Source organism: Heptranchias perlo, chromosome 3 (assembly GCF_035084215.1).
Source record: "Heptranchias perlo isolate sHepPer1 chromosome 3, sHepPer1.hap1, whole genome shotgun sequence".
In the NCBI taxonomy this organism is placed as follows: Eukaryota; Metazoa; Chordata; class Chondrichthyes; order Hexanchiformes; family Hexanchidae; genus Heptranchias; species Heptranchias perlo.
The window spans coordinates 78,749,088-78,761,878 of NC_090327.1; the positions used below are offsets into that span (position 1 = coordinate 78,749,088).

At 42.5% G+C, this 12,791-nt stretch overlaps 1 protein-coding gene across 1 annotated transcript in view; it reads right to left on the bottom strand.

The window, feature by feature from the left end:
* Nucleotides 1-10,932, bottom strand: part of LOC137306639 (somatomedin-B and thrombospondin type-1 domain-containing protein) — a 30,397-nt gene extending 19,465 nt beyond the window's left edge. The window contains exon 1 of the mRNA XM_067975973.1: nt 10,276-10,932. Coding sequence (XP_067832074.1) covers nt 10,276-10,498 — 223 coding nt within the window. The 5' untranslated portion in view covers nt 10,499-10,932. The remainder of the gene's footprint in view (nt 1-10,275) is intronic.
* Nucleotides 10,933-12,791: the final 1,859 nt, after the last annotated feature.

A 12,791-nucleotide genomic window follows, 5' to 3' on the forward strand; every position in this document is an offset into this window, starting at 1 on the left:
AAATGGATCCTCCATGCGGGTGAAATTTTGGGCTAGCTTTTACCTCCACTGAAACTGTATATTGGGTTCTGCATCTGTATTTGCTATTGTGCAGATTTTAGATTTTAAAGAAAAGGTTAAAATAATGCTTTTATATGTGGATTAAGAAATAGTTTTTTAGCACCAGAACCAATGCATGTCATAATGTAATGTTGTCACTGTGCCCTCCTTTGTGTATAAATACAGTGAACTTATCTATGTCACTTCACCATGTTGGCACAATTCTTTTATTTTAGAAGTTTTCAGAAAAATACTTAGTAAACTGTTTCTATCATGACTGCTAGAAAATAGAAAAACAATCACCCAGACACAACATTGCTTATCAAATTTACGCTGCAAACGAATTAAATATCATAAAGGTGCAGACTCTAGGGGAGAGAAATGGAAAATACTGTATCTCATTGGTGACTTAAAAATACACAGCCTCTTTAACAAGTTTGAAAGGCCTACAAGCTCAAAAGCTGAGCCTACACAACTGAGCTATGGTGGTCCTTCATATGACCCAAAAAACATCTGCAGCTCACTGACACTGTTCAGCTGGTCTATTTATCCCATGGGAAAATACCTTCTGGTAACACTTTAATATTTCTTTAAATAAATTCTTAACACAGCTTGCTGCTGTCCTGTTAGTTCACACATGGGAATTCTCCATTTCGATACTCACATAAGAAACAGCAACTCCATAGGCAGTGAAATTACTAATCACACTATAGAATAAAGATTTAATAAAAAATAAGGGCTATCACAAGAGGGAAAAAAAATAGATGTCATTAAAAGGAGGAATCTGAAATCTTTCGATATGGAACAATATGATTCTGATTAATAATTTTCCTAGGCAGTAAGAACATGCTCTCTCCAATCTTCACACCAAGGTACTAAAAGGAAGCTGAGGTTAAGGTGATGGCTTGCAAATCCAAACTTCCAGGATTTGAGCCCACTCTGGTTTCTGTAGTAACCTATTCACAACCTTCGGAAGGGAGAGATAATTGAAAGTAAGAATAAGTTCCAGTAGTTCTAACATTACTGGGTTCTGTAAGAGAGAAATTATGAAACTACATGGTGGAGATAATAAGAAAAAACTGGCTCATTGGGCAGTAAGGGGGCTGAGGCTAAGGAAATTCCCAATGGGGGAATTCACTGTCCTCAGTGCTACCCCCTCTTACTTCAGGGGGCGGACTGAAGTTTGTCCTGTCTCAGGCCCCTGTGCAAATTGGTAGGCTGAAAACTTCTGGGCGGAGGCCCAGCATATCCATGTCTCGCTCAAATTTTAGATTTTGTTGGGCCTTTTATGCCTGACGCTCACTGGGAATCCCCCTTGGCCCTAAGGATTTTCAACTCCACTGTGTTTATACCACATTAGCTGAATAAATATTCAAAACGATAAAGGTTCTCCCACGTTCTACTGCAGTTTTTGTTTTGATGAGATGTGGATTATCAGATTTTTAAAAATACAACCATCCAGAGTCAAGAATTTAAGTGCTGCTTATTATGTTTACCCCAGTAACAATTTAAATGTCACAGGTGATCTCCTGCAGGTTTGCTTATGGTAAGTTGAATGACATGCTGCAAAGACAGGAATACTAAACCATGTAATGCACAATGCATTTTTTTACTGCTAGGTCGAGCTGTATCCTTTTAAGGCCAAAAGCTGTAATTGCTGTACATAAGCACATCCCTGAGTCAATTAGAGGACAATTCCTCTTAGGCACATTCTGAGGTCAATTGGAGGGTGATTGTTTCTCTGGGGGTTGGTTTCTGATTGTAAATACCTCGCTCGTCCCCAAAGTCAGAAAAAAAGCAGGAAATTACTTTTTAAACTTTGCTTTGCATCCAACAAAGTGTGCAGTCTGATGGTCTCAGAAATTACAGTTAATGCTATAGTTTTTATGGGAGTGAAATAGAAGATAGTGTAGGGGGTAATTTTATGAACACGTGCTCCTGGAGTGCATATCAGGAATTCAGGTGCCCAATCACTGCAATTTTCTATTAATTAATTTAATAAATCATAGAATCATACAGCACAAAAGGAAGCCATTCAGCCCATCGTGTTTGTGCTGGCTCTTTGAAAGAGCTATCCAATTAGTCCTACTCCTCTGCTCTTTCCTCATAGCTCTGCAAATTTTTCCTTTTCAAGTATGTATTCAATTCCTTTTTGAAAGTTACTTGAATCTGCTTCCACCAGCTGAGGCCTAACCAGTTATTTATAAAGGTTTAGCATAACCTCCTTGCTTTTGTACTCTATGCCTCCATTTATAAAGTTGATAACAGCCTTATCAACTTTTCCTGCCACCTTCAAAGATTTGTGCATGTGAACCCCAGGGCTCTCTGTTCCTGCACCCCCTTTAAAATTGTACCATGTAGTTTATATTGCCTTTCCTTATTCTTCCTTCCACAATGCATCACTTCATACTTCTCTGCATTAAATTTCATCTGCCAAGTGTCTGCCCATTTCACCAGTCTGTCTATGTCCTCTTGAAGTCTGCTACTATCTTCACTGTTTACTACATTTCCAAGTTTTGTGTCATCTGCAAACTTTGAAATTGTGCCCTTTATAGGCAAGGCCAGGTCATTAATACATATCAAAAAGAGCAGTGGTCCTCATATTGACCCCTTGGGGGACACTACTGTATACTTCCCTCCAGTTTGAAAACCAATCGTTCACCACTACTCTTTGCTTTCTGTCTCTCAGTCAATTTCTTATCCACGCTGCCACTGCCCCTTTAATCGCATGGGCTTCAATTTCGCTAACGGTTTATTACGTAGCTCTTTATCAAACACCTTTTGAAAGTCCATATACACAACATCAGCAGATTTAACAGCTCGAAACTGGGCATCCATGAGGCGCTGTGGGCCGTCAGCAGCAGCAGAATTGTATTCCAGCACAATCTGTAATGTCATGGCCCGGCATATTCCTCACTCTACCATTGCCAACAAGCCAGGGGATCAACACTGGTACAATGAGGAGTGTAGAAGAGCATGCCAGGAGCAGCACCAAGCGTACCTAAAAATGAGGTCCCAACCTGGTGAAGCTACAACTCAGGACTATATGCATGCTAAACAGTGGAAGCAATACACTATAGACAGAGCTAAGCAATTTCACAACCAACGGATCAGATCAAAGTTCTGCAGTCCAGCCACATCCAGTCGTGAATGGTGGTGGACAATTAAACAACTAACGGGAGGAAGAGGCTTTGTAAACATCCCCATTCTCAATGATGGCGGAGTCCAGCACGTGAGTGCAAAAGACAAGGCTGAAGCGTTTGCAACCATCTTCAGCCAGAAGTGCCAAGTGGATCATCCATCTTGGCCTCCTCCCGATATCCCCACCATCACAGAAGCCAGTCTTCAGCCAATTCGATTCACTCCACGTGATATCAAGAAACGGCTGAGTGCACTGGATACAGCAAAGGCTATGGGCCCCGACAACATCCCAGCTGCGGTGCTGAAGACTTGTGCTCCAGAACTAGCTGCGCCTCTAGCCAAGCTGTTCCAGTACAGCTACAACACTGGCATCTACCCGTCAATGTGGAAAATTGCCCAGGTATGTCCTGTCCACAAAAAGCAGGACAAATCCAATCCGGCCAATTACCGCCCCATCAGTCTACTCTCAGTCATCTGCAAAGTGATGGAAGGTGTCGTCGACAGTGCTATCAAGCGGCACTTACCCACCAATAACCTGCTCACTGATGCTCAGTTTGGGTTCTGCCAGGACCACTCGGCTCCAGACCTCATTACAGCCTTGGTTCAAACATGGACAAATGAGCTGAATTCCAGAGGTGAGGTGCGAGTGACCACCCTTGACATCAAGGCAGCATTTGACCATGTGTGGCACCAAGGAGCCCTAGTAAAATTGAAGTCAATGAGAATCAGGGGGAAAACTCTCCAGTGGCTGGAGTCATACCTAGCACAAAGGAAGATGGTAATGGTTGTTGGAGGCCAATCATCTCAGCCCCAGGACATTGCTGCAGGAGTTCCTCAGGGCAGTGTCCTAGGCCAAATCATCTTCAGCTGCTTCATCAATGACCTTCCCTCCATCATAAAGTCAGAAATGGAGATGTTCGCTGATGATTGCACAGTGTTCAGTTCCATTTGCAACCCCTCAGATAATGAAGCAATCCGTGCCCGCATGCAGCAAGACCTGGACAACATCCAGGCTTGGGCTCATAAGTGGCAAGTAACATTCGCACCAGACAATGACCATCTCCAACAAGAGAGAGTCTAACTACCTCCCCTTGACATTCAACGGCATTTCCATCGCCAAATCCCCCACCATCAACATCCTGGGGGTCACCATTGACCAGTAAATGTGGAAAAGAGTAAAATAATTAATAGGAAACAAGGAACCAAAAGAGGGAGTACATGTTAAATGGAATATTGGTACAGCATGCTGATCAGGAAAGAGATCTGGGGCATATTGTGGATAAATCTAAGGAACCACCAGCCCAGTGCTGAGATGCAGTTAAAAAGGCAAATAAGGTTGTATTAATAGAGAAATAGAGTGCAAATCTATCAAGGTTGTATTTTTGCTGTATAAGCATTGGTTAGATAAGTCTGGAGTAGTGTATGTACTTTTAGTCACCTAATTGCAGGAAGAATTGTGACAAAAATAAAGCATTTTATCTAAAATTTAGCATGGTATTGGCTTATTTAATTCTGCCACATTATATCAAAGGTTAAAAACCAGATTCACTCACAGAAAAACATGCCTCGGTATACTTTGGGACAAATGTTACAAATTTTAGTTGTTTTATCTCAGACTGGTGTTCACAGGAGGGGCCAAGGCATTTAATTCAAATACAAACATTTTGTGGGATTTGTTGAAACATGTGTTTGATTGGCAGATTGTTTTTTGAATTCAACATTTATTTAAATATGTTCGGTCTCAGGCAGTTTCTGGAAAATGTTCACAAACTGTTTGGTTCTAACTGAGGAGTCTGTTCAAAGGGAAAAGAACTACCATATAGAATTCAAAGTTTTGTGCAGTGCTTGCGACTATTTATTTTCTATTTACTTGAGGAGATAGTTCAGTTTAATAATTACTGTAAAATCTATGCTGTGTCATTACCACTGTTCACTTATTCTTTTAATGTTTAATAAATTAATTTGGTTTAAAGCCTAATTAATTAAAGCCTAAATCACAGTCCAGTTTGTTGTCATTTTGACGCCTTCCGAAGTCAAGGAAGATCTTGAGAGAGCAAATAACAAAACCAATAAGCTGAAATATAGTGAAGAGGGTTCTTTATTTGATCCCTGGGCATACTACAAACTTACTTAGAAAACTGGGCATCCGGAAGCAGTCTTGGGAACATAGAGGGCAACGGTTGGAATGTTCTAAGATTCTGAACCTAAAGAATATCTAAATTTTAAAAAAAGTTTTAAAAAGTTAAGCATAACAACTATAAGAAGGATTGTGCCCTTGATAAGGTGCAGGAGCAAGTATACATGGATTCAAGTGACTATTATTTCCAGAGAGAGCAGGGACTGAAGGGTATGGGGAAAAGGTGGGTGAGTGGGGATGATCGATCAAAAAGTGCTAGGTTTCTTTGGGACTGTTTTCTGTTTCTAAAGATTTTTATGTTCTTCACAGTTAAGTCTTAAGAGTTTCATTTATAAACTGTAGAAAAGAACTTTTCATTCTTTCAATCATCCTGTGGCAAGGAGCTCCAGCAAAGCACACACCGAAACTTCACAATGAATTTGAGTGTGGCATTTTGGAAAAAAAATGTGTTCTACACATTGGCCACATGATCCACATTGTAACTTTAATGCTACAGTTATATTGCAGCTACCAGCTTCTGACATATAGCTGCAATATTGGTTCCAGGCAAACATAACGGGGTCGAGTTTCCACTTGTTTCCGGCAGTAACATCAGTGCAATCCGGGCGGAATCGATCGAACCAACGCAAAACATCGGGGAATCTTAAACATGAGTTACACCCAAAACCACTTACGTTCGTGTTTTCCGCGATCTTTTACGTTGGTTCAAGATTCAATTCGCCCGGATCAGGCCCCGCCCAAAAAACTGGCCACGCCCCCAGGATAAAATTGCGAGATTCCACCGATTGCACTGGTTCGGGAAGGCTCTTAAAATTGCACTCATTTTCTAAGGCGTACAGGCACTGGTAGGCACGTTTTAAGAGTTTTTCATATCAAAAAATATTTAATTTACTAAGAAACTGACTAGTGTACATCAATGAAACTATTAAATTATTCAGTATTTTTTAAGTCATTTTCAGTGATTTTAAATCAGGTTACTCACAAGTGGAAACCTTTATTAAAAATGCTTATTTTTGGTGATCAACCCATTTTCAGCTGAATTAATAAAACTGCACCAGGTTACCACTCTTAAATACATCAAGGAATACTTTTTAATGGAAAGAAAAAAAAGAAACAATTACATTATATTAAACTGCCCAATTGCACTGGTTCCTGGAAGATTTGGGGGGAAAAATTCGATAAGGGTCCGTTTTGGGCGATGGTAATGTGATGCGCTACCACCTCACGCCCGACGGACCCTCGGCAGGCAGGACACAAGTTTGGAAACACTGGAGCACTTACCTGCGATCAGCCTTCCTTTCTAGGCCTTGCACATGGAATCAATGCAATTTGCACTTTCCACCATCAGAGGGAGCTCAATCTCTTAAAGGGAGGATGTTTCTTAGAAATCTCTTAAAGGTATCTGGTACCTGTTATTTGCTGAACTACTGTCTGCACCAAGTCTGAACAGAGATCAGACATCACACACATAAAACACAGATGCAGGTCCCATCCCTATGTTTACACACTGATGAGTTATGTTAAAACATTGAATAAAGGTTGCGCACTACTAAATCCCACACCCTCCAATCTGCACGCCAGACCTCACCAATTGGCCGATCTGAGTTGGTACCAGGCCTGCAAGAGTGCATGCACCAAGGTCCTCTGCTGGTGCACTAGAGACCTTGGGTGCAAGAGGTGGACAGAAGGAGGGACATCCTATATCTGCAGGGGGGGGGGGGGGGTGGGGGGGCAAGAGGCCCTCCAGGCATATACTCAAAAGGCAGTGGGAGGCAGCGGGGAATGAAGTCAATGCCAAGCACACAGCATCATCAACATGGATGCAGTGCAGGAAGAAGTTCAATGCTTTGATATGAGTGGTCAAGGTGAGAGAGGTCAACTGTCAAGTGGCGTCTCCTACCAACTGTACCACGCACTACACCCTCCATCCCCCACATATCAATAAACTCTTTCCATCAGTACTCAACTCTTCCAATCAGATGGTTCCTCTCACCCTTACACATTACCAGTGTTTCAAGCCGCCCACTCACAACTCACAGGTCACACACACTGGCAGCTATTCAATCATGACAGGCACATTACCCAGACACACGTCCCGCTTTCTTGCAGGAGAAGGTGGCGTATATCAAGAGGCAGCAAGTGGCAGTGGTATTTACCCCCTCGAGCCTGTTCTACCATTCAATGAGATCATGGTGGACCTGTGACCTAACTCCAGATACCCGCCTTAGCCCCATATCCCTTAATACCCTTGGTTTACAGAAATCTATCAATCTCAGATTTAACATTCACAATTGAGCTAGCATCAACTGCCGTCTGCAGAAGAGCTTTCCAACCGTCTCCCACCCTTTGCGTGTAGAAGCAGATGGACTTCATTCTTGCATGTCCTGGCTCTTAATGTTCCCACGTCCTAGTATTGAAGTCTAGGAGACCTGCAAGAACGGTTACAAATGCCTTGCCAGCCAGAAGCAATAATCCAGCCACTAACCTGTAAATCCTGCATGGTCCCTTTAAATAGCACTGGTCGGGGGGGGGGGGTCCTCCAGGCACTCAGATGGTTGGGGTTAAGACTGTGCGTTGATTTGAGCGTTAAGTCCCAAAATGGTGTCTATCACTTTAATGAAGCCATTTTCTCTCTACTTTACATGATTCCAGTATTTGTTATCTGCACCTGCGCTAACTCCTATACTCGCCACGGCTTCTTCGACAGCACCTCCCAAACCTGCGACCTCTACCACCTAGAAGGACAAGGGCAGCAGACACATGGGAACAACACCACCTGCACGTTCCCCTCCAAGTCACACACCATCCCGACTTGGAAATATATCGCCGTTCCTTCATCGTCACTGGGTCAAAATCCTGGAACTCCCTTCCTAACAGCACTGTGGGAGAATCTGCACCACACGGACTGCAGCGGTTCAAGAAGGCAGCTCACCACCACCTTCTCAAGGGCAATTAGGGATGGGCAATAAATGCTGGCCTCGCCTGCGACGCCCACATCCCATGAACGAATAAAAAAAAAGATGGCGTCTGGCGCATGTCAGGCAGGAAACGTGCGTGCGCATCCAAGACGCCATCTTGGATGTCGGAGAGGCCGTGTAGCGCTGAAACAATGGGCGCTACATAGCCCAATTTAGCGCCCTTTATGTTTGTGATTATTCAAATGAATTTTAGTGGAAACTTGAACTGTAACCTAACCAGCACAATTTCAAGTGTATTTTGGGCTCAATTTCCTGATTGCGCCCAAAGCAGAAACTCTATGCCACCCTGTTTATACAATCTGCCTAGAACTCTCATTCTTCAACCCAGGAGAAGGTTCTGTGCATATAGGGTTATACGTATGCCCTGACCTTTTGCAGCAGTTAAAATTTAAATATTGAGAATGTGGGCATCACTGCCCCCACTGTCTTTAGCTCAAAGCAGGTTTAAAAAGACTTCAGCAGGTCCAAGAGACTCCTGGACAATTCTAAAACCTTGTTCCACACTGCACTGGAATTACACTCCATTTGGCTTCAAATCAAATTGATATGTAATTACTCCCTCCGGGGAGTCTCATGCCATTTCTCTCCAGAATCAGATCAGGCCTTGACTCTGGATTTATACTACAACTGTAGGTTTGAAGTGGAAATTGCTCTGCAGTGATACTAAAGTTTCAAGTGTAAACGTGTCCTAAGCATAAGTAAAGGTGGGCATTCCTGCTAAATGTTTTCGATACAATTAGAGCAGTGAAGACAATAGCCAGCAGAGGGTGATAAGATGTGGCAGAAATCTCAGTCAGAATAAGGGCGAGTCCTCTCCTCTTTCAGGGAAATATGTCGTTGTAGAGGGACGACTCTCCAGATTCTTGCATTATTCAATAATTGTAACTCCAGAGTTTACATGTAAGTTATATCTCTAACATTAATACATTCGTACCTTAAGCATTTATTTTGTATAATATTTGACCCTAACTTTCACACCTCCCAGTGAGCAATAATCAGTTTCTTAATTGATGCAGTAATTACAAACAGTCACGTTTTACGAAAAACAGACACAAGAGCCCTTCTTTCATTTTCAATTTTACTTTCCCATAAATGGAAATGAAACCCTCACGCTTTTACGTGGCAACTGTTCCACATATTTGTTAATTTAAAAAATCTAAATTGGATGGTTACTACAAATGGTACTTGTAATTATAAATTAAAAGAAAATTTGAAAGTACATCTTAAAAGAACTGCATTTAGTAACGCCATTTCAGGCATTTTCAAGGTTTCTTCGTCACAAGTTTCAGTGAGCCAAATAAAAACATTTCTTTCAATAAATTATTTTTTTAATCAAGAATCCATATAATTTGACGGATGATACATTCTTTAGATCTATTCGAATGGGATAGTTGTCTTCCTAATGGTAATACGAGATGGGATAGCGGAGCGTGTGTACAAATGGGATAACCGGAACGGGACTCTCACGTCTTAGTGACTAATACAACAGCCCAGTGTCATCACTCATGTCCCTTCTCTCCACACAAGAAGTTCATTCAACCTGGCTTTGCACGAAATCCACTATCACCAGCACCGCCAGATGATCCGCATCTTACACTATATATTGTACTCACATTTCCCCAAAGGTCCCACTTTTTATCCAAATTTACAACTCGTGTAGGAAAGTTGAACTAGTAACACATTTAAGTCAGACATTTTGCCTGCTTCAGATTGTAATAAACATGCTACTATTTTAGAAATAGAAAAAAAATCTCAGGTGCATTCATTTAATGTAATCGTGAAAGCTAAGATACACCTCCTCGCATCGTTTCGACTCTATCGATCCCTTCCTACATAAGTGAACCAACTAACAGTGCTGACCTACCTACGTATGACCACAAGCTTAGAAACAACTGACCACATTCAGAGGAAGGAACACAATAGGATCTGTGGGATCCGCTTTGGTTGTGACATGCCCAACCCTGCCGAGCTCCCCTTTACCTGGACAAGTCTGGATGTAATCGTAACAGCAATCCCCAGTACTCTTACACGCTTCGTCGCAGTAGCAAGTCCCGTAAACCCGGTCCATTCTCCAACCCATGCTGCTGCATCTGTGGTCCCTGCCGACACAGCATTTGTGAGATTCGGAGCATCCTGCTTCAGTAAAATCCGAAAACCACAGCAGTCCGGCCAGGAGAAGCAAACTCACCCGTAAACTCCACATTGTAACACAGCACCACGGCCGCAGCAAGTGGAACAACTGATTTATTCCTGCTTCCAATAATATTACAGGAAAAAACTGCACAGCAGGTCAGCTCTTGTAATACTGACGTTTCAAAATGTGGGTTTTACCTAAATGGAAAATAGTTTCAAAGGTAATATTCCTTTAAGGAAAAAAACACGTTTCCAGGTATAGTTGATCCTTTTTCTTTGCAAAGGGGACTTCAGGGAAACCTCGCCAGAGTTGATCCTTACTCACAAGAGACTAAATCCAAGTATGAGAAAGGTTGATCCTCTCCAGTTTTACAGAAAATGTTCAGAACGATAGTCCTGTGTCGGAGGCTGAAATAGACTGAGATTGTTATGTGATGTTTTGCTGTGACTTGTTTCCAATGATGCCAGTGCAACAAGCAGCGAGAAAGATCATACGCAGTTCTCTCTCTCTCTCTCCAGTGACTCAGAGCGGCCAGCCCGAGTGTGCCGCAAACGTCATTCTAACACAGCCCGAAGGAATGTGAACATTTGGCTCCAATCCACATAAAAGAGTGTGTGGGGACCAGCTCGGCCCTCTGGCATCAAATCACTTCTCCTGTCAATGGGATCTTTAAAGACAGTCTAAGAATGTATTCGTTTTTGCCCCTTTTCCTTAGACTTTAAGAGTTTATCTCAAAGACTGACGATTACTTGTAGGCACAAAAAACTTTTTATCTACATTTATTTAACAGGATGTTAATATTAAATTTACATTATTACACATATACCATTGGAAACAGTTAACTACGGCTGAATCAATCAGTTTTGGTTCCATCCAATCCCAGTGAACTCAAGAGAGAAAATCACTACTTTACATATAAAAGTATATATAAAAGTGCGACGTTTTTAAGTAAAATATTTCAGTCCCCGTTTGGTGAACACAGAAAAATGCCCGCGGCAGAACTATGCTGCTCCTTCATTTGCCTAGGCGCCATGTGCAAGGAGTGAGGCTTGTAAGATGACTGGCTGTCAGTCACAAAATCTGGCCAGTCAGCAGCATTTAAAAGGGGAGGCACTTTTTCCCCCTGTTAAGAGGCATCAGTAGCCGTCAGCTACTGTATGAGTGCCAGGAGCAACTGCCTCATTCACAAATGAAGGCCTGGAGGTTCTCCTGTAGGAGGTGCAGCAATGGAGGGTGGCTCATTCTGGGGCAGAAGACCATCCTCCTGCAAAGGTGGCTGCTCAAGCTGCATGGAAGGAGGTGGCAGTGCAGGTCAATACGGTCTTTAGGCATCCGTTTTCAGACATCTATGGAAGTGCCAAGTTAAGTGGACTCTCCTTTGCAAATGTGCTGCTTCTTCATGAAAATTGTGGCATAGAGGATTTCATGCTTCCCTATCCCCTCAGGGATATAGGAAGAGAAGAACAAGTTGCGTTTTCCATAGCACTCTTGCAAGCAATACAAGATGCAGGGCACATTTGCAGTGGGGCACCATAACACCATCCGATTAGTCTCAGTGCATTCAAAGAATGGAGGCACTGTGGACTACTGCAGAATGAAACCAATGGAAGTACTCTCTGGATATTGAACATTAACAAGCAGGATGACATTTTGTGGTTGGAAACCTTCTGCACATTAATGGAGTGGTATCCCTCCCTGTTCATCTATGCATTTGCATAAGGATCCCTGGTAACCACATGCATTCGATCTATAATGCTCTGGACTCTTGGAAAGCCTGCCAGCTAATAAAAGTTTGGTGCGCATCCCATTAGTGTCTCCTTTGCACTATTGTAAACAATTTTACAACACCAAGTTATAGTCCAGCAATTTTATTTTAAATTCACAAGCTTTCGGAGATTTTCTCCTTCCTCAGGTAAATGTTCAGGATCTCCTTGAAGCCTACGCATTTATACATATTGAATAATACATGGTGTTTACAGACTGCCCCTGCAACTGCCCGTTGCCAAGGCAATCACCGTGTTCAGACAGAGAGGTGTCATCTGCAGAACCCCCGAATACACATTCAACAAAAAAACAAACAGGGAAAAAAAACAGAGAAAAAAAAAACACAGAGAGAGGCAGAAACATCCGGAAGGCAGAGAGAGCCAGCAAATGACCCATTATATTAAAAACAGATAACATTTGTTCGCTGGTGGGGTAACGTGTAGCGTGACATGAACCCAAGATCCCGGTTGAGGCCGTCCTCATGGGTGCGGAACTTGGCTATCAATTTCTGCTCGACGATTTTGCGTTGTCGTGTGTCTCGAAGGCCGCCTTGGAGTACGCTTACCCGAAGGTCGGTGGATGAATGTCCATGACTGCT